We start from the raw sequence: 21,984 nt of genomic DNA, 5'->3' as shown, positions 1-21,984 counted from the left end.
GAGTAGTAAAACAAACTACTCATTATTTTAAGATATTGCAGGACAAAAACAGTTTGACTGAATTCACCAGAAAAAGTAATTTTCAACCCCCCCCCATTACATTAACTTACGACTAAGGTACCTCCGCCCCAAGAACTCTTATTGAGAAGAAAAACATTATGAGTAAAACTTGAGATAGTATGTATCGAATAGATATTTCATGCGATACACAAAAGGACGACATTAAAATCGCTGATGAAATGTTATATTAGATAGATGCATATGTATTTATTTGAAAAATAAATAGAGAATAAATGAACCACATAAGGGAACTAAAAGCAATCTGTTCAACTCAACATACATATAGATATTTATATTTTATATCGATGGCAAACAAACTTAAAGTGTGCGACAAGTGAGTGAGAATTTAAAAAACATAAAGCACATCCAAGGACAATAATAATAATCGTGAAAATATTAATTGTCAATGTGAAACAATGAAGATGACTAAAGAGACCCACTAGTTCTGAGAAATTTATTGATAACTATATATTGTGTATTTGTGTAGAAGGAAGAATATATATAAGTATCCATTTCGTTCTAAATCTTAATTTAAAAGGTAAAATAATTATGATTCTCGCACGGATGGACAGAATAGTTTTTATTATTATTATTATATGACCGGATATAATTATATAAGGAAAAGAAACAACCAAATAATGATAATAATAATTTAATTGTTTAAGGAATAATTTCTCGATTAAATGCATCGGTATACTTTGTTGATTAATTAAATAATTAATTAGTTAATTTAGAATAAAATGCACATTCACAAAACACAATTATTTACATAGATTTATACAAGTATATGATGGGAATGATTCAGAGTTAGCAATGACATTTAGTCATATATATATATATATATATATATATATATATATATATATATATAATGAAGCACCTAGTCATCTGTCTCTTTCTTTCTTTCTTAATTCCAAATATTACTGATGGTAATTTAAAAGGAAGAAAATTCTGGACTAGGATAGATATCACAGAAAATGATTATGTAATCAAGCAAGCTAATAATAAAAGTTATATTGATTGAAATTCAACTTCTGGTGTTTTGTATGTTTAACAACACAATCGAGTTAATTTGACCAGATTAATTGATAAATTTCCAAAATCGTATATCTCTATCACTAAAATAAAGTAAACAAGAACAAGTTAATATAGATACATGTAAAGATTGGCAAAAAACAGATGATAAATCAAGTAAACAAAAAAACTTACTTGCCAGCAGTGAATACACGATCTTTATATGTTCTCACACAATTAATAGCCCCATCGTGTGCATTGTTAATCTCTCCTAAGCAAGTACAATCTTCCACTTTCCAAAGCTTAAGTGTACCACCACGGCAACCACTAATAAGATTTGTCCCATCGTGTGTAATACCCATACCCTGAAAAAAAAGGAACTCAAAATTAATAGAAACTAATTCAAACATTTTATGTTGATCGAATAGAGACTAGTATAATTTAATTATCAATGGGAAGACTAAATTGAGTTATATACAATCAATATAGACTGAACTAGCACTGCTAAAAGTTATTCCAAATACTTCAGCACAACATATAATTAATTAAAACTAGCTAAGTAAAATGAAATGAATAGAATTATAAGGAAATAATGGAGAAAACTGTCGTCAGAAGAAATAAAACAAAACACTTACCTGTATCCAATCTTTATGAGCTTGTGCAAGTAGGACTTCTTGGCGACCATTTTTCGCTAAATTCCACTTTTTAATTGCAGCATCTCTTGAACCGGAGAATAAAATATTCCCATGGATAACTAGAGATTCTATTCCATCATAATGTGGTGGTTCCAAATCAAGAGTAGGCGTGAGTAAACCAGATGTCGTTGAAGAAACATCAAACACTTTTATGTAATGATCCTGAAATTAAGCATAAACCAAACAGTTAGCATTTACTTAGAACAGTTATAAAAGTCAGAAAAACAAAACAAAAAATATGTTCGCTTGCCAAATGTTAGTCCTTTAAGGTGAATCGTTTCATCAAAATCTAAGAATGGTAGGTAAATCTCTTTCATTTGAGTTGAGATTAGCCTACATAAACCAATCAAGAAATTTTTGACAAGAATGCAGAATTTTTTGGGAATCATCCAGGTATTTTAGTTTTAATGTTGATAATATACATCAGATTATCAGTGAATATAACGAGAATAAAATGTAGCCCGTTGAATACGAAATATAACCGTTGAGTGTGTAGAACAACTACAAGTTATAAACCGGTCGCTAGGTCCATAATAGCCACGTGTTGCGAAGACACTTAACAATCAAGGTTGAGATCGATAGAAAAGTTCCGGACAAGAAGGCCAAATGTATTGGAAAAGTTGTGAATATCTGTAGATTAAAGTGGCTTAAATTAAATAACACCTGTTTCCAGTTACAGATTACATTAGAATTCAGTACTGATCCGATTAGGATTACGCTGTAGGAAATCAAATGAGTCAACTCAACTATAAGGTTTTTCAAAGCTGTTTTTACAACCCAGGAAATAGTGGTTAAAGATCTAAGGGAAGGATAGGTATATATTTGATTGCAATGTCCCATATGTGTTAACAGTTGGCATAAACTTTAAGTTGTATTATCTTTTAGGTGTTAATTTTTGGTGTTGTACTTCATCTGAACAGGATGGTCTAATCAATCAAACTATCCCCCATTTGTGTCTCATTCACGTGATATTGTGGTGTACAACTTGAGTTAAAGATATTACCTCATAGCTTGATAACAGAGTAATATCAAATAAAAATTACACATGAAATCAAACCCAAAGGCAAAAACATATAACTCACTTTCGAACCAGTAACTACGGTTAATCTAGGTTCCGAATCAGCGGTTGAAGAAGTACATGGAGTTTCGGCAGCAGCCAATACCATTACAGGGGCCTGATGACTACCATGTAGTTTTCCTACACAATAAAATCGTCTTAAATCCCACAATTTTACAGAATTGGCAGTAGCTGAAAACATTAGATGGCTTAATGATGGATTAGATCCGCCAAGAGTAATGTCCATAATGTTTGTTTCGCCAGGTGGACAAATATTTTGACGACGCATAACCTTCGTTTCTAAAGAACCTTCCTGACTAAGGCCGCTCGATCTTTAGAAAAAATATATTATTTATCATAAATAGACAGTTGATTATAGTCATTTTGCAAGAAAATAGAAGAGAATACACAATAGTCATGGTTAAATTCGCAAAAATGAACGACACATTACTGAACACAAGTTGGAGATAATATTTTGTTGTCTAAGCTGAATAACAAGCAGCTCCAACCCAATAGCTAAAACATGAATGCCCCGAAATTTACATATGCTCAAATATTTAATCATACAACATTCTCATAAAAACAAAACTCTTATTCATTTTAACAGTCAGCACAATTTTGTTTGCTAACACCACCATATCATGAAAGTGAATCCACCGTTGTATAAATAATTTGATATGTAGTTGTTACGATTCACATAGTTTGGTGTTAAGTTTGCAAACGATTACTGTTTTGAATTATGTATATAAATGAGAAGCATATCACAAATGTATTTTGAAAAAAAAACACTGTCATGTACTTCATTACTAGAGAAAGAACAACGATTGTAGTCTTTGAAACACACTAACTAATAAATGAGTGGTTCATTTACAATGAGACAAAATATTGAATTACAACACAGATAGACAGAGAAGTGGAAGTAATACACAAATAATTCAATTTCGTTTAAAAGATGAAATAACATGTACATATTCAATACAGCCAGAAGCCTGATAGTAATTATATTTTTATTAAGAGAGAAAAAAAAGATGATTAGGTGTCGAATATCACAAGAAATATTTTCGGATATTCTTAAGACAGATAATAATTTAAAAGAACCTAAGGTACGTTTCAATAAAAACCGATACGCTTTCATGTGCTACATTACGATTAGTACACCAACAACAGACGTGTTCAATAATAATACTGTAACTTAATAGATTATTAAATTGTACCAGATACATACACTTAGTGCAAATAAAAGAATAAATAAGAAAATGAAACAAACTATGTTAGTACTTTCAAGCTTTGTTAGAGATCATATTCGAGTTGACCTCTATACAGTCCACATAATACTTTAGTTTTACTGATATTTCATTGAAATGTTTATCTTTTTTACTAACAAATCTTGGTAAATACAAATAAACTCAATTGTGAAACACACTTACAGTAGTATAAATGATGTATAATGACTTTTATACAATTCGGAATGCAACACTAATCTAATATACTACATTAATTTCTTTCTTTCGTGTGCGCTTATTTATTTATTTGAATGAGAATAATATCCTTCATCGAATGAAGTGTATTCTTAATTTGCTAATGAATTGAACGAGATCTAATGTTCGCAAATATTAAGAACTATATTAAAGGAATTAAAAACAATTCTCGTTTCACATGCTTGTTTTTATATGACCTAAAATTACAATTGTGATGTTCAATATCAACCGTAAGCGATTGATAATCAAAAGGGGAAAAGTGTAAGCGTATAATAACAAAATTAATTTTATTATTACGGTACTTTGGTAGCAAAAACTAAAAGTACCGGATAATAATAATATTCAGTGAGGGGTTATGCTCACTAGTGTCTAGCTTCGAGAGGGAATTCTCGGAGTTCTAGTGAAAAGCTGTGACCAGTGAAGTTTAACCGCGGTGAGTGTGTAGCCGTCACTCACCGAAAACAATTTAAGATGGTAGCGCAACATCGTGGATTGATTGAAAGTAAACATTAACACTGTTGGATCCCGGCTCAGTGGTCTATAGGCTAGGTGTTTGCGCGAGATTGGAAGTTCAGGGTTCGAGTCCCGCGTGCTGGATTATGGATGCGTACTTCGAAACAGTCCCGTACTAAGATGTCGTTCAGTGCTTCGGGGTTTTCGATAGTGGTCTAACATTTGTCAGTTTATGATCTTAATAATAATCATGATAATAATATTACTATTATCACTCCAACCATTCAGAATTCAACTTATAAATCAGTCAATTATTCACCGAGATATTTATCCGTTGAATTAAAACAATTATGTCATTAACATTTTATTCCGCGATTTGATCTCAAATGAATGAAATCAATGTTTATAGTATACAGCTAGAAGAAAAATGGTTTAGTTTATGTATATAAACACATTAAATTAAAAAGTAAATTACAACTTACAACAGAGTACGAATACATCGGCGTACATCACGACGATCCCACACTTTGATGAAGTAAGAACAAACGGTAAAAATCAAATTTGATGATGGACACATTTTAACTTTAGTCACATTATTCGGATGATCATGCAATGTGTCCAATTCTTCCATAGTAGTTAAATCCCAGATTTTCGCAGTACGGTCTAAGTAAGAATAATATTGGAATGCATGATTATGTTAGATAATAATAAAACACGTTTCCTTAAGTCCCCTGACATAAATTTAGGATAGTAGGAGAACTGGAGACAATATTCAGTTACTTAAACAACAGTAAGTAAGAAAGTCCTTGGTGAGGGAGGGACCAAACCAAAATATGAGATCGATTCATGATGTCATTAACTGTTGGACTGAGCCATGCAGGTGGGTCCAAACCATTTGTTTAAGGTCCGTGCGATAACCACGATCAGTAGCCAGGAACACTAGATGGCATGCACCAGAATCAGATGTAATGGTCAGGATGAATTAGATTTTTATCTTCTCCTAGATCTTAGGTTTGAACATTTCTTCATACATTCCTTATTTCTGAATCTCATTCTCAAAGTTTAGTTACTAATTACCATTATAATTCACACCATTATTAATTCGACTTCATAGCTAATCGTTTTGTTGTGACGATGTAGTGTGACACGGTGGACCCCAGATTCCAGACTGACATATATGTCAAGCTTTATACATAGATTCCGGTAAAGAAAAAATATACTTATATACCGTTTAAGAAAATGGTACGACAAAATCACTATAGTACATCAGTCAGTCAGCTACAACGTAGGACCAGACACATATATGCATCGGTCCAAGTTGCCATACCTCGTTAGCACAACAAGATCAACACCGGATTCATAGAAGTAATTAATTTAGTGGTGGTAGTATATAAAAGAAAGGTTGTATATGAAGATATAGTATAGGAAGGAAAACAGATATGAAGTAATTTTAATCTCAAGGTTTAAGGGAAGATAAAGAGTGTATACACCTACGCCATTGTGATCGATTCTGAGCCATGTCACCCAGAGTCTCCAACCATTGGTTACGATAGTCACGCGGACCCCAACCAGGTAGTTTGCATCTGTCAACATGGCTCAGACTAGAAGTTAGTGACTTCAAACACTGGTGCCATGTTTTGGTTTGGCCGCCCCTAACTCTCTTCCAACCATACCCAATACTAGTCATCATAGAGCGTCGTGGTAATCGGTGTTCAGGCATACGTAACACGTGGCCCAACCATCTCAGTCGATGAAGATTCATCACCTCATCAACTGATTTACCATCATTCCCTAATGCCCTGCGTCTAACCTCACTATTACTTACCCGGTTATCCCAGCAGATAAGAGCAATATTTCTAAGGCATCTGTGGTCAAATACTAGTAACCTACGAGTATCTTCTACTCTTAATGGCCATGTTTCACAGCCGTAAAGTAGAACAGAACGAACTGATGCGCAGTATACTCGTCCCTTAATTGATAGACGGATATCTCGTCTTCGCCATAGGTGACGTAAGTTGGCAAAAGCCAAACGAGCTTTTTGAATCCGTGCTGAGATTTCGTCAGACACCAACCCATTAGGGCTGATCAGACTTCCAAGATAAGTGAAGTTGTCCACGCGTTCGACTACTTCACTCCCTATCCTTAGTTCAGGTGTTGACGCAGGCCAGTCCTGGAGTAACAATTTACATTTGGATGGGGAGAAACGAATCCCAAACATCCTGGCATTATTGCTGAGTTCCAACAGAAGACTCTGCATTTTGTCAGCGTCTTCACCAAACAGGACTATGTCATCTGCGTATTCTAAGTCGATAAGTGAACCTCCTGGTAGAATGTTGCTGGTCAAATGCTACTTTCAAGTCAAGAAAAACTATCATTGTCGGACGCCGATAAGCGTGTCTGTGCTCTAAAACTTGACGAATGGTGAATATGTGGTCGATACAGCCACGACCAGGTCTGAAGCCAGCCTGATTTTCTCGTGTTTGCAGTTCACGAGTCTTAGTTAGGCGCCTGGTAATTATTGAGGCTAGTATTTTAGATGCTATGTTAGTCAGACTAATCCCACTATGGTTATCACAAGATGATTTTGGCCCCTTCTTATATAATGGGACAATCAGTGATTGTGACCAGTCAGATGGGATTACGTCCGTCTCCCAGATTTTAGCCAGAATATTAGTCAACCTAATCGCTAAAATTGGACCACCATATTTAAAGACCTCTGGAGCCAATCCATCTGGACCAGCTGCTCTTCCTCGTTTCAGATTACTTATAGCCTTTTGAACTTCAAGTAGGGTCGGGGGGCCTACTTCAATGTTCCATTCAGACTGTCTGGGAATAATGGGTAGTTGTGCAGTAGCTGAATGCCAGCTAAACTGCTCCTTGAAGTGTTCCGCCCATCGTTCTGAACGTTTGGGTTGAGAGCAGATAAGGATCCCGTCTTTTTCCGAGATTGTCTCACTTACACTTGACTTCTTAATTCCGGTTTCTTTTATCAGTCTGAATAGTTGCCTGGTGTTGCCTACAGCCACTGTCTTTTCCATCTCTTTTGCTTTCGTTGCCCACCACTGCTCACGATCGTTCCTTAGACTTTTAGTTAACCTAGATCTAATTTGTTTACGCTCTTCGTCGTGTTCAGAGCCTGACGGGATGAGTTTACGCGAATCCATCAGTGAAATAGACTTAGAAGAAATCCACTGGTTTTTTGGAGCCCTATAGTTTAAATGACTAACAGATGTTACTGCTGTTTCCACAGCTGTTCGTATATCTTTCCAAGCAGCATCTGGGTCAGTCTCGTTTTCAGAACTGCCTAGATGTGAACTCAGTTGTTTCTGGAATTCGCATTCGGCTTTCTCATCCTCCAGTTCAATCCTAATGGGTCTTCTTAGTGTACGTTTCCTGCGTCCATTGAGGCGCAGACAAATGCGTGCTCGTATTAAAGCGTGATTAGAGTCTAAACAAGTATTCCAATACGAGCGACAATCTTCTATTGAGCCTCTCCAACGATGACTGATGACAATATGGTCTATTTGAGTCCATCGTTGGTTTGGTGCAGGTGGTCGCCATGTTAGACGATGTCTCTCCTTATGCTTAAAATTAGTGCTTGCTAAAAATAAACGATTGTCTGAGCATAGTTGCAACAGACGATCACCATTATCGGTTCGTTGAGCCGGAATACTAAAACACCCACCTAAATGTCTTTCTGTTTGATTTACGCTGCCTACCTGGGCATTAAAGTCACCCGCTACGACTACTATGTTTGAGCGCTTAGCTTTCTGAAGAAGCTCAGAGAGCTTTCTGTAAAAGTCATCTTTTACTTCATTATGGCTGCAATCAGTGGGAGCGTAGGCAGAAACGACGAAAAGGCAACGACGTGTGTCCCTATCCTTCCGAGTTCTTACGGAGCCATTTAGCCGGACAGCACACAGGCGACTGTTAACGGGGATCCATTCTAATAGTGCCTGTTTTGCCCTTGTACTTAGTGCTATGCCTACACCTGCAAGTCCACGAGAACTAGCCAACGGGTCTCCAGATACACGGAGGGTGTATTTCGTTGGCTGTCCATTTTAGCGAGGTGAGGTCAAGTGAATGACCACACTAGGATCCTGTATGCGTGTTTCGGAGACACAGCATACATCAATGGTACAAGATTCTAGGGTTTTAGCTAAGGAGGCCTGTTGACCGATTTGGCATAAGGTACGTACGTTGAAGGCTCCAATGTGTAGTTTGGAGCGAGGTTTTAGTAGACCTGGGACAGCGTTTCGCGCACTAGAATCGTTGGCCATGGTGACACTTGAGGAGGAAACCGAGAGAGGAAGTTTAGTGTTGAAATTCAAGGTAGAAGGAATAGTAGGAATTGAAGAAGGAGATTGATTATGAATACAGTGGTCTTGAGTGCTGTTAGAGGTATGAGGGCAGTTATCACTTCCCGGTTGCCCACACCGTGGAAGGGTTCTTCTAGGGGTACCTGAAAAGGAAATTGGGTTAGAAGTGGTCTTAATGACCTGAGAGCGTGACCGCAGTGCCCAAGGGACAACTGCTTGAGGTCGGTCACACACGACCTTTTTGTGGGTAATTTTTGTGTTAGCTCCGTTCTTCAAAGGACCTTACCGCCGGAGACGGAAATCCGTGGGATAAGGCGAGGTGTGCATTTTTAGGGTCGACCTTTTCTAACCCCACCCCTCCTTGTGGGAAGGCAGCATCGCTGTCATGCTGGTTGTCTGAAGGAAACGCCTTACTGCTGTCACATCTCTGTACAGTCAGCAGTATGACTTCTCCTTCGGACCTTGGGTTTGCTGCTTTTAGTCTCATCGCTCTTCAAACGACCTGTCTGGCATGGTAGGACCTTGAGGAACGATTGTTCCAGTCAGTATAGTTCGATTGAATCATCACGATAGGCAAGCCCGACCACCACGTCAAGGTAGCAGCAACGGTCGGGCTGCCGATTATACGGATGTAAACTAAAGCTATCAGAGATTATGGTTCAAAGGTAACAAAATGGTTAAAAATTAACGGGTAGCAGCAACGGTCGGGACTATAGTACATAAACACTGACTTAAGGGGTGTGTGTAAAACTTATTTACTAATATATTTAGAACAGAAACACATAAGTAAATCTAAATAATTAATGATTAAATAGTTTTACATGGAGCTTAGCAATATTCAAGCATGGGAGATAAATTACCTTTACTACCAGTTATCATAACTTCATGGATTACGTCAATATCGAGAACGGCGTTTGAATGACCTTTAGCTATGTGAGTACACTCAATTGGTGGAGCGAAACCAACAGACTGATGAACTATAGATGGACCTGTAGTATTCACATTAGAAGAAATATGACAAGTACCATTAGATGTATGCATCAATTGAGAAGTAGAACATGAGGTGAAAAATGAAGCCAAAGGCTGGTTCGAAGAGCTCCCAGATGAATTGTTAACTGGAATAGTTAAAGTGGTCGAACAGTGACCAGCTGATGAAGGTACTAAGTGATAAGATTGATTGGACGCAGTAGAACTTAATATTGAATTCATGTTGCCGCCGCTGGATATCGAACTAGGATTTATTTTAGACAAAGGTTGTATAGAACCTCTGAAAAGTCAGGAAAAGTAGCCTTTATCAGTAGAAATAAAGTCATTTTTTACATTAAGAGCAGTGAAGTTAATTTTATTTAAAGATTTATATAACTGAATAGTAACAGCACAAAATATTTAAACAAAAATTATTTTAGGCATATTTTCGCTCACAAAGTATTATTAAATAAAGTTTAGAGCAAACATTTGATTAGAGAGAGAGAAATGGAAAGTGAAAGAAAGCTCTAATGACTGCAAACAACGTAGATTAATGATATCAGTTGAGTATTTTGATGGTTAAAGTTATATTCACCCTTGTATATTAACTTCAAAAAATGTCTTTTAAATATTTGTTCACCTATCAATAAAACAAATCTTGATAGAACACGACAATAAAAGAAAGCACCACTTAGACGAAATGATAATATCATTGGAAAACAAAAAAAGGAAAGGGTTATATAGTACGAAATAAACAAATGAACGAGAATGAAAATTGATAAAATCAAACATACAATAAAAATGACAATAAACTGGAATTGCTTTAAGGAGTTATGTTTTCTCTTTATGCCTACTTATCATAGATAGGTTGATTTTTGTGAACTTCGACGAATATTGTAATTCTGTACATAAATTTGTGTATAGTACGTGTTAGCATGATATAAATCGGATTAAAGCATGTTCCGTACAGGATTGTGTTGGGGCACGCCGATTGTCCATCAGCGCTAGCGGATACTTGGAGAAGACTTTAGAACCTTCTTATGTAAAAATTATGAATATACTAACGTCTTTTATTGTGATTCCTACTTCCATCTACCCTTCTTATTTGGAATGTAATTACGTTAAAGATCAACCGTTTTCTGATTTGGAGATTTGTCGAGCGAAGTAGTGTCCAAGAATACTAAACAATAAGAGAATTCATAACAGTCACTATACTATACTACCATTTAGACTTACACATACTTATTATAGCAAATGATAAAAAAGCTGTGCATTAATTAGTCGGTAAGTGTTAGAAAAGTTAGTCAAACAATCATGTATTTGGATAAATCTTGATGAAATTAGTCGAGACAACACATTTAAGTTGTTATAATTGGCTTGTTTACCTGTTTCTTAGTAATTTCGTAATCTAGCACAAACATTTTATGACGATATGAAAAGTTTAAGGGAAAATGAAATTAATGTTGTTATGAAAAGGAAAACAATAAACAAATATTCAAAGTCAATATTACTTTCTATGTGATTGTTGTTTGCAAGTTTCTATAGTAATTTTGATCTTCATATGATATTTCACTTAATCAATAGATAAATAAATGTATATCAACAAATGGACACTTTTGTTACTTTGCCATAAATCTTACTTTGTATTACAGTTGCACAAAAACAATGTCAGATCTTGACAGTAGTTTGTGCAAAGAATATGGGGGGGTGTCATGGCCATAAAAAAAAGGTATTTAACAAAATCTAAGACATATTAATCCTATCAACCCTGAAAATACCCTCAATTTATGGCAAAATACTTGTCATTTTGTTTTGTGCATAGAGATAATTTTTCGGAATCCAGTTTCTTAGCAAGTATCCAGGAGGAGAATTGACGATTGAGAAACACTATTAAGCAGGACATGTTCGATGCTGTTCTTTTTTAAATTGACACATGAGGTTATCGGTCGTTCTGGAACTTGTATTATATCGCGAGCTTTATGATCTTCATATATCCTAGTCAGTAATATATTTAGTTAACTAAATCGCATAACGAAACAGAATAACTATCATAAAATAATAACTTCAAATGTACATAGAATAAAACAAATATAAGAAAATCGAAATAAAACAACAGCTGAAGATAACTAATATTAAATAATACATTATATAAATATTAGTCACCTGCTTGGATTTGGTGAATTTGACATCCCACTAGTTAGTCGATTGAATACATCATTAACTGTAGTTGAAGAACTTACTGTAATTACTTTATTACTTGGTGGACTGATCGGATCATTAGTTTCAGTTGACACGCTATAGTGAATGAAAATACAAATTTAAATTGAAACGATGTATGCTACCATTAGTTTTATTAAATGTTTTGGAATTTACAATAATTTCAAATCAATAGTAAATGATTAAAAAATTAAGACAATTTGTGTTATATCTCGACGAGAATAATGAATGGTACCTGTTGGGATCTATTCACGGACTATTACTTTGTATATATTCTTAATGTATAATTGTTATATATTCCTCTTATTATAACCTCTTAATTGATTTATTGCTTAGTGTTACATGATTTACTATTCTCAATCTATTAGTCAGTTTCTCATAATCACAGTCACTTTTAGCTTCGTCTTGTACAAATGTTATTTTCTATTTTTGTGGTATGATTTGTTTGTACATAAATCCAGTATGTTTGAAATATGATTCGCATCGCGGAGGCTGAGATAAGCGTTCTGGGCTTAACAGGCACGTCTAGGTGGGAAAAGTGCCAATCGGAACTCTAGGCTGTTTCCACAGATGTACGCGTCATTAGTTTGGTCGTATAAGTTAGCGTATCTAAATTGACACTCCTATTGCGCAATAATCATATAAGCTAAGAGCATAACAATTTGTGTGTATTTGAAAGTAATTGGCTTTCATCTTTGAAAGGTGCAACAATTAAATGTTTACCTAACAAAATAACTATATCAAAATTATAAATAAGATTTTATTTGGAAACAGATGAATAGTATATTAAAATTGAGATGTACCAATGAGTAAAGTGTTAATAAGAAATCGGTTAATGAAATCTTTACTGTAAGAAAAACTTGAATGTTAATAATTAACATTGAATGAAAAGAAAAGGAAAAGTTACCTATCAGTACTGTTAGTACTTGGTAAAATGAGAGAGGTTGACATTGTATTAGATCCATTACACATGTTAGTACGTGTTGAACCAATTTGTGCGTTAGATGAACCGGAGTTTAAATTGACAGATGTCGCTACACGTCTTTTAGTTGTAGGTGACTGTCCAGCACTTAGGGGGCAAGTAGGACGGAGATTAGATGAATTATTCGGTAGGACACATGAACTGTGGGCAGTGCGAGGACGCCGATGTAAAGTGGAACTAGGTGGAGGCATGGAATCACAAATTGACGATTGTGAAATTGTTGCGAATGAATTTGATGAAATACCAAGCACATCTTCAGCTTGTGGTACATGTCGTCTAACCTTGATGGGAGAAATGTAACGAGAAAATTAAATTTCTTTAATGAAACAATAGTGAAGAAGCGAAAACAAGTATAAGAGCTGATCAAACCTTTAATTTATCCTGAAATAGATCGATGGGAATATCGGTTCAGTAATGGACCGTATAACAAACTTTTGCACTATTTTAAATACGGAAAACGCATTTAAAAAAGTGAATGAGTTATCTCTCAAAGCGTAAGGACTATTGCCATCAAACACACAGGAGAAAAAAACGCTAGACACATGGTATTCTGTCACTGAAAAATCCTTTAGATTTGTTTTTGTATTGGATGTTTGAATCTTCCTATTGATGTTTAGGACTGTAATTGATCAGCATCTTATTAGCACATGCACATCCTGTACGGATTGCCTCAAGTCACAAGCATTTTAAGCAAAGATGGATGGTGGCTAGCAGTGGAATCGAAGACAAGCGTTTCGTCCGATTTCAGGCTCGTCAGCTGGATGTACCAGTATTTCAGAGTCGATGTTCCATCCGGGATCTGAATCCAGTACCGTTCGCTTCTGCTAGCTACCATCCACCTTAGCTCATAATGCTTGTGACATAAGACAATATCGAGGCAATTCTCACATGATGCACATATGCCAATAAGAGACTGACCAATTGCAGTCCTGAAAATCGATTATTTATTAATTATTTATTTAATCACATATATATTGGTACAAAGGGCACCGGATACATATGCGCCACACAAAATAATGAAAATGAGAGGAGAAGGAAGAAGATGCGTATATATAAAGGAAGGAAAAAAAGAAAAGGAGAAGAGTAATGATGGGGGGAGAACTGAAATGTACAACCAGAAGAGCTCTCTCAGTTAAGAAAGTTATAGCCACTCTTTATGAAGAAAGTAGAAGAAGGTTGCAGCAGGCTCACCACTGGCTTCTATTCTGAGCCATATCTGATAACGTCTCTAACCACTGTGTTGCACCATCTCTCGGACCCCAGCCAGGGAGTCGTGAAGGACCAACAGAAGCCAGCACTTTGCAGCTTTCTTTCATACCACGACAACATGTCATACACTGACCTCCTCTCCGCTTTTTCCAACCAGTCCCAGCGTCGGCAAATAATGCACGACGTGGAAGTCTCTGGGACGACATTCGTAAAACACGTCCAAGCCACCGAAGTCGGTGTTTCAAGATGGTGACACCAATTGAATTATCGTCTCGGCGCCCGAACACACGATGCCGAACCTCTGCATTACTAACATGGTGTTGCCACTGAATGTCAGCAATAATTCGGAGACAACGATGATCGAACACAGAGAGACGTCTAACATCCTCAACTCGGAGAGGCCAGGTTTCACAAGCATAGAGCAAAACTGCTCTCACCGACGCGTTGTAGATCCGACCTTTTACAGTCAAACTAACATCACGAAGGTGCCAAAGATGGCCCAGATTGGCATAAGCCGCTCTGGCTTTCATTATACGTGCATCAATCTCATCACTCAGGCCACCACCAGCACTTATATAGTTACCTAGATATACGAACTTCTCAACTACTTCAATCTGCTCACCATCGAGGGTGAGTACAGGATGAGAATCCTGTCAGTCTTGTAGGAGTACTTTGCACTTGGAGGGTGCAAAGCACATGCCATACCTGCGGACACTGATTAAATGCGGATTGCATGCCTTGGGCATTATCGCACAGTAAGACAATATCATCCGCATGCTCGAGGTCGAGAAGTCGTTCTCCAGGCAACATATCCACACCGCCATTACTTACATCCATCAGAGCTGTTTCCAGGATGTCGTCGATGGCAAAGTTGAAGAGGAATGGTGAGATTGGGCAACCCTGCCTAACCCCACTGCTCGAATGGAACAAGGGAGAAAGGTGGTTGTATGCCCTCACTCTGCCTGAGGTGTTCGTATACAGGGCCTTTAAGATGTTAATGAACTTCTCAGGCACACCCTTCTTCAATAGACAATCCCAGAGAACAGTCCTGTCCAACGAATCGAAGGCCGCCCTGATATCAAGAAACACTACGATTGTTGGCCTGTGATAAGTATGACGGTGTTCTAACATTTGGCGGAGGGTGAAGATGTGATCAATGCATCCTCGACCAGAACGAAAACCAACCTGCTTTTCGCCAGTCAATCGTTCTCGGGTTTTAAACAACCTACGAAGAATGATAGAAGCCAATAGTTTGGACGCGATCGGAAGTAGACTTATCCCCCGATAGTTATTACAGGAACAACGTGAACCCTTTTTAAAGATAGGGACGACTATCGACTCATTCCATGATGTTGGAACACTTTCTTGCTCCCAAACCTTTGCAAACAACACAGTCAATTCCTTAGTCAGAAAGTCACCACCATCTTTAAAAAGAGCCGGAGGTAAGTCATCTGGACCCGGTGATTTGTAACGTTTCAAGAGTTGGAGTTCCTTGCGGACTTCCGCCTCGTTTGGTGGATCAGTCGTCACCGGCCATGGGGGGCAGGACAAACTGGTTGATGTTGCCGGAACAGCAGGCCAGTTGAACTGCCCTTCGAAAAATTCCGCCCATCGTCCAAGACGTCGTGAGATGTTAGTGATTGGCATCCCATCATCCTCGTAGATTGTTTCACTCACACCAGACTTCTTGCTGCCAGTGGCTTGGATGAGTTGGAAGAGCTTCCTGCAATTACCAGATGCAGCTGCTGCTCACATCTCATTAGCACGCTCCGACCACCAGGCTTCTCGGTCCTTACTCAAGCTTTGCCCAATTTCATTACGTAACAGCCTTCGTTTGTGGTCATACTCACGGTCACCCGGAGTAGACCGACGGGCTTCCATCAGTTGTAAGGAGCCAGAAGAAACCCAGTGCTTGTAAGCGAGACGTTTCGCGAAGCCGCAAGCGGCTTTACTTGCCATTTTCATGGCGTCGTGAAGATGCAACCAATGCTCATCTATACTTTTCGGTGGGATGGTAGCTAGCCTAGAAGCTAACTCCGCTCGATACTTACTTGCAACAGAAGTTGCAGCCAGTTTACTAACATCGATCCGTTGATGGTGGTCAATCCTTCGGCCACTGAAAAGTAAGGTGAGATTGGCGCAGACCAGGGCATGATCAGACTCCAGATAGGTACTCCAAAAGGAGCAGCAGTCTTGTACACAACCACGCCAGCGGTAGCTGATCGCGATGTGATCAATCTGAGTCCAGTCTTGGGATGCAGACGGAGGACGCCAGGTGGCACACCGGCAATGACTGTGCCGGAAGTTAGTGCTGGCCAGAAACAGGTTGTGGTCTGTGCACAGTTGCAGCAAACGGTCCCCGTTATCTGTCCTGCGACCAACAAGTCCCCATCGGCCACCTAAACGACTCTCTTCTGTGTCTAGACGCCCGACCTGTGCATTCAACTCTCCGTCTAGTGCTACAACATCTGTCGAACGCGCTTTCTGGAGAAGAACTGTTAACTGATGGTAAAACTCATCCTTGATTGCATCCGGGCTGCAATCTGTCGGGGCATAGGCGGAGACGACCAAAAGACACCGATTCTCATGCCGATTTCTTCTCACTTTGATGGAACTTTCTAATCTAACAGTACATAACCAACTGTTAATGGGGATCCAATCGATTAGTGCTGCCTCAGCCCTAGCGCTTAGTCCGACACCAATGCCAGCAAGACCAGACGAAGATGCCACAGGGTCCACGGATAAGCGCACGTGAAACAAGATTTTCGAGGCGACAGATGGAGAGCGGATTTGTAGTACTTCATTAGAGTCTTGAATACGGGTCTCAGATAGACAACAAACGTCAACATTAAGACCTTCCAAAGACATAGCCAGCCCTATCTGTTGTCTGATATGAATTAGTGTGCGAACGTTGAAGGAAGCCAGCTTGAACAGCGTACGTGGTTTCAGAAAGACTGCTTCAGTATTCATTATCGGTGGAAGCATTCAATTTCAACCAGACAGTGACTGGGGATCGTTTAGATAGGACAGATTTTCCACCAAGAGCGAGCTGCAGCATAAGTCGAAAAGTAAGGTTACACAAATTGGGGATAAAAGGGGGTGAATTAGCGATATGGAAAATAATAATAATAGTAATAATGCAAATTGTTTTGTTTCTGGTATGAACGAGGATATAATTGTCAGTTGAATGTTCCATTTCATTTATTTGTGTGTGGGCTGTGATACTGCCCGGGTGTCCAAACCGAAGCAGGTGGTTTTCTTAGGGGGCCACACCCCGAGCCTTTGACCTAGAGGTCTAACCCACAAGGCAATGGAGCATCGTGACGAGATGCAGTCCCATGGTAGCCGGTGACCAATAACTGGTTCATTCGCCATTTGTTCCATCAGGATATTGGAGCCCATGTGCACCATTGGTTTGGAATCAGGGTTTTCCAACTCCCCTAGGTGGATCCTTCATATCCACCAACCCGGTTATAGCGCCGGACAATCGCTTTTCGTTCTCTCACTTTCGTAAACAACACCCCCGTCACGATAAGGCAATGAGTAGGACTTCCCTGGCAGGGGCTATATACGTGCGGCCATGTGAGAGCATTTGGAGAGGGAGAGCGGACTCTCCACACTCTCAGCCGTACCAGGGCATTTGGGGGAAGATTCAAACAATGAGTGCAAAAATGAATTACGCTTCGCGCGATTGCACAAGCTAGTGGCTATCTGGACTCACTAGTTAATTGGATAACACGATGGCGTTTGAAGCGAACGGTACCGGGTTCGAGTTCCAGGGTAAATATCAACTCTGGGACGGAAGTATATCCAGCTATGGAATCCCAAGTAAACGAAATACACATCCTGGATTTCACTGCTAACCACCATCCAAAATCTTTTACAGATTAACAAAACCGCTATTGCTTGAGTTGGAGTAATAAAATATGAACAAACTTGTTCTAGACGTTTCATTTAAATATTTGTAATTCAGTACTTTAATGCAATATATATGATTTTATATATGATATTAAGTTTGAACGATGTTTTAGACCACCTGGAGATTTTGTGTCTTACTACAAACCAATCCGCGCGCATCTAAACTAAATTAAAAATTCAAGTAATACAACTCGAATTTGTTCTACTTTTAATGAGCTAAAATTGTTGGGAATTTAAATATTATTTCAATGGGAATGAACAGAGGTTGCTGTTCAAATGTATTGTTTTCAGTTAACACTTAGTTTTTACCAATGTAAATTATTTTTAAACATCTTAATAGACAAAAGGTTTACAGAAACACCACGGCTCAATGATAGAAATATTTTCTTCTTGGTGATTTGAGTACAGAGTTTAAAACAACAGGAATTTCTAAACCTTTGTAGAACAAATAATTCTCATACACCTGGTTCGATTAATTGCATAAGCCTGAAATCAGGAACTAAATATTCAGTTCATTGTGCGAGGCATCCAACTCTCACAAATCAAATGAAAATAAATTGTAAATCGATATATTCAAACCAAAGTCTCCTCAAAGTTTAGTTGTAATGAAATAGCTTGTAATTTACATGAAGCACAAAAACACGTTTTACGTAAACACCTTAACGGAAAAGGGAAATTATAAGTACTTCAAACGTGAGTTTTTCTACAGTTTTAACGTCAATGAGACAGAAAATGTAGACAATGAAAAAGATATAAGGAACTTCATAACATGATAAATTACGCCGAAGTTTCGTAGATACCAGAACATTAATGATACTTAACATATACTTACTTTGTTAATTATTCCCTGACTAAAACCACTACCGTTGACACTGAAGGAAAAAGAAAGATAATAAGAATTAGTATATCCATACAATTTACATTGAGTAATTTGCTAAAGCAAACTTACGAAATGTCACATATATTGAACTGGATATTGCACAAAGTTAATCCATAGAGTAAGTAAATTCATCTAAACACAATGAGTGTACATTTCACAAAAATCGAAAGTGGAAAATATATAAATTTTATTCTTTAAAAATATTGGTTTTCAAACGTGTTATTCAATCTTTCATTGAATGAAAATTGATATCTAAAATGCTTGGGGAAAGTATGACGCAATGGTTTAAACACTGAATTCAATTACGAGTAAGGTGATTGGGTATTGAAATGTAAGAGTTTATTAAAGTTTCTATAGTCTCCCAAACAGATAATTATTTATCTACTTCTGTATTTATTGTAAGACAGGATTATAAACACTATGTGTGGTTTACAGCTTAGCACAAAAGTCAATAATTCATTAAAACGTCATGGACTTTCCACTTGATAATAATAATCTAATGGGCTTGGTTTATAAAAACCATCGATTAAACTGAAATAGGCAGCACCTATTTACAAGTGTACCATGAAAATCCAAAATATTAGGTCAATATTACTTTGAATATATATGATATTAGTTCACAGAGTCATTGAAAGTTGGCATGAGCAGTATCAGTAAATGCAGACTTCTCAGTTAGGATTCCTTAGGTAATCACTAACTGTGATTTGATATGTTGAGTGGAATGGTCCGAAATCGGTCCTGTAGATTTGTAAGTGGTTGATTTAGTGGTTACCGCTGTTTACTTTCAATCACTAGGTCACCATCTACTTCTGATCTGGCAGCTGCGTAGTATCACGGAATACTGAGTGCACTGATCTGTACTTGATGAGTTGAAATTGGTTTCAGTAGTTTAGTTGCTACGACATTTTATCCTTCAGAAATCTTGAATTTACTATAATTTCCTAGTACTCGACATTATTTATTCCTCTTGAACTATATTTCTTATGTTCAGTTTTGCGTTGCAGCTGATAATATTTCCTCTTGTCCCCTTTATTTGAAGAGATTACGAGATCACCTAAAATCAGTGAACGGAACGAAAGATCAGCGACACAACGATAATACAAGCTAAACTATTCTGATGCGTCGCAGCCCTGCTAACTAGATGAAGACCAGGTCCAGATGAGGGAAAGGCATATTCCACAAGCATCCAGAAGCACAGACCATCCTCAGTCTTCTTCCTATTACGATCTCTACCAGGGACTTCTGCCCTGGTAGCGTATCATTCGATAGACGAACAAGAAGTTCTGTAGTGTCTCAGCTGGCGTCTCCTCCCCTTTCGACTGGAGTAGAGCCCTCATAAATGTATCCACAAGCCTTTCTTCTTGGCCATCTGACTGTGGGTGGTAAGGGGGAGATAGAAAATGTTTTATGGCTATCCGTTGTCAGAATCCTTGAAACTGGGTGGAGGTGAACTGCGAATCGTTATCTGATACAATTACATCAGGTAACCCGTTGTTTGGAGAGTAGGTGTGGTGCCAGAGTCCCTACGATGAAAGGTTGTGAAACGGTTCCATATCGGTCATCCTGGTATGTAAAAGAACGAACTCCACACCTAGAAGCTACGCATATTGGCCTCTCATGGACCAGCACATCCTGGAATTGGTAGGGAAATGCATGTAGTGTCAGTAAGTGGCGATTTAACTCAAAAGTGCCGCCACTTTCATGGTTTCGTGTATATCTCTGGTCCAGGATACATGTCGACTTTGCTGGCCCTACCAGTGGGACTATTTATCTAGTTGTAGTCGATTTGTTTTCAAAACGACCAGAAACTCTCCTTACCATGGCACTAGTGACGACCAAAACGATACAGCTCTTGGCTGAGATGTTCTCCCACAACTGATTACCCGATGTAATTGTATCAGATAACGATTTACAGTTCACCTCCACCCAGTTTCAAAGATTCTGCCAACGGATAGCCATAAAACATTTTCTATCTCTCCCTTACCACCCACAGTCAGATGGCTAAGAAGAAAGGTTTGTGGATACGTTTAAGAGGGCTCTACTCAAGTCAAACCAAACCATGGTTCCTAGACTAAAGCAAATGTGGTCAGAGGGCTAGGCCAAACCATATACGAAGTAGAGGTGGGAAGAGACAGGTGGACTCGACACCGAAACCAATTATGGAAACGGCTACCACCAGATCGCCCATAGTCAGAAAGAAATCTTCCGCTCAACATCCTGTTGATTACTTTCAATCTACCCGCAGTCCCAACGCAAGAAGAAGTACAATAACATATTGATCTACGTTTCAAAAGGTGATTACTTCGACAACGGAGATAAACAATGAAGATTTAGATGGACCCCAAGGTTGTACACTATCTAGAAGTGGAGGTGATGGGGATGCTAGGTTCCCAGGACTCACTTGGTAAACGTCTTATTTTTACTTTCAGACTGTATTTCCCACTTGGAAGGACCCTAAATGTCATTGGTTCGTTGACTATTTTAATACTCTCTTTTGTGACGTTCTTTAAGGACCTTTGTGTACGCTTTGGTTGTGTGCTTGGTTTTTTCGTGCTTCTGGCTGCTTGTGGAATATAGCTTTCACTAATCTGAACCTGGTCTTCTCCACCTAGTTAGCAGGGCTGGGACGTATCAGAATAGTTTAGATTGTATTGTATTCTTCCTTTCTATACTATATCCTTATATACAACCTATCTTTTATATTCTACCACCACTAAATTAACTATTTCTATGAAT

At 38.0% G+C, this 21,984-nt stretch overlaps 2 protein-coding genes across 2 annotated transcripts in view; both read right to left on the bottom strand.

Annotated features, from left to right (window-relative positions):
- Window positions 1-1,141: 1,141 nt before the first annotated feature.
- Smp_027750 (hypothetical protein) lies at window positions 1,142-10,343 on the bottom strand (the record flags this gene model as incomplete). The annotated part of the gene is made up of 6 exons (XM_018796142.1): window positions 9,937-10,343; window positions 5,240-5,420; window positions 2,852-3,158; window positions 1,710-1,931; window positions 1,270-1,439; window positions 1,142-1,178 (listed from the first exon to the last, which is right to left on the bottom strand). Exons 1-6 carry the CDS (start codon window positions 10,283-10,285, stop codon window positions 1,142-1,144), a joined length of 1,266 nt encoding a protein of 421 aa, XP_018646909.1. The 5' UTR covers window positions 10,286-10,343.
- Window positions 10,344-11,889: 1,546 nt separating this feature from the next.
- Window positions 11,890-21,984, bottom strand: part of Smp_137230 (kif21, putative) — a gene marked incomplete at both ends in the record, with an annotated part of 48,704 nt that continues 38,609 nt past the window's right edge. Inside the window, 4 exons of the mRNA XM_018796131.1 lie at window positions 11,890-12,037; window positions 12,206-12,337; window positions 13,167-13,522; window positions 19,201-19,240. Coding sequence (XP_018646908.1) covers window positions 11,890-12,037; window positions 12,206-12,337; window positions 13,167-13,522; window positions 19,201-19,240 — 676 coding nt within the window. The remainder of the gene's footprint in view (window positions 12,038-12,205; window positions 12,338-13,166; window positions 13,523-19,200; window positions 19,241-21,984) is intronic.

The sequence above is a fragment of the Schistosoma mansoni genome, assembly GCF_000237925.1.
Source record: "Schistosoma mansoni, WGS project CABG00000000 data, supercontig 0176, strain Puerto Rico, whole genome shotgun sequence".
Classification (NCBI taxonomy): Eukaryota; Metazoa; Platyhelminthes; class Trematoda; order Strigeidida; family Schistosomatidae; genus Schistosoma; species Schistosoma mansoni.
The sequence above is the reverse complement of the archived record's forward strand: the minus strand, read 5'-3'. Positions and strand labels throughout refer to the sequence as shown.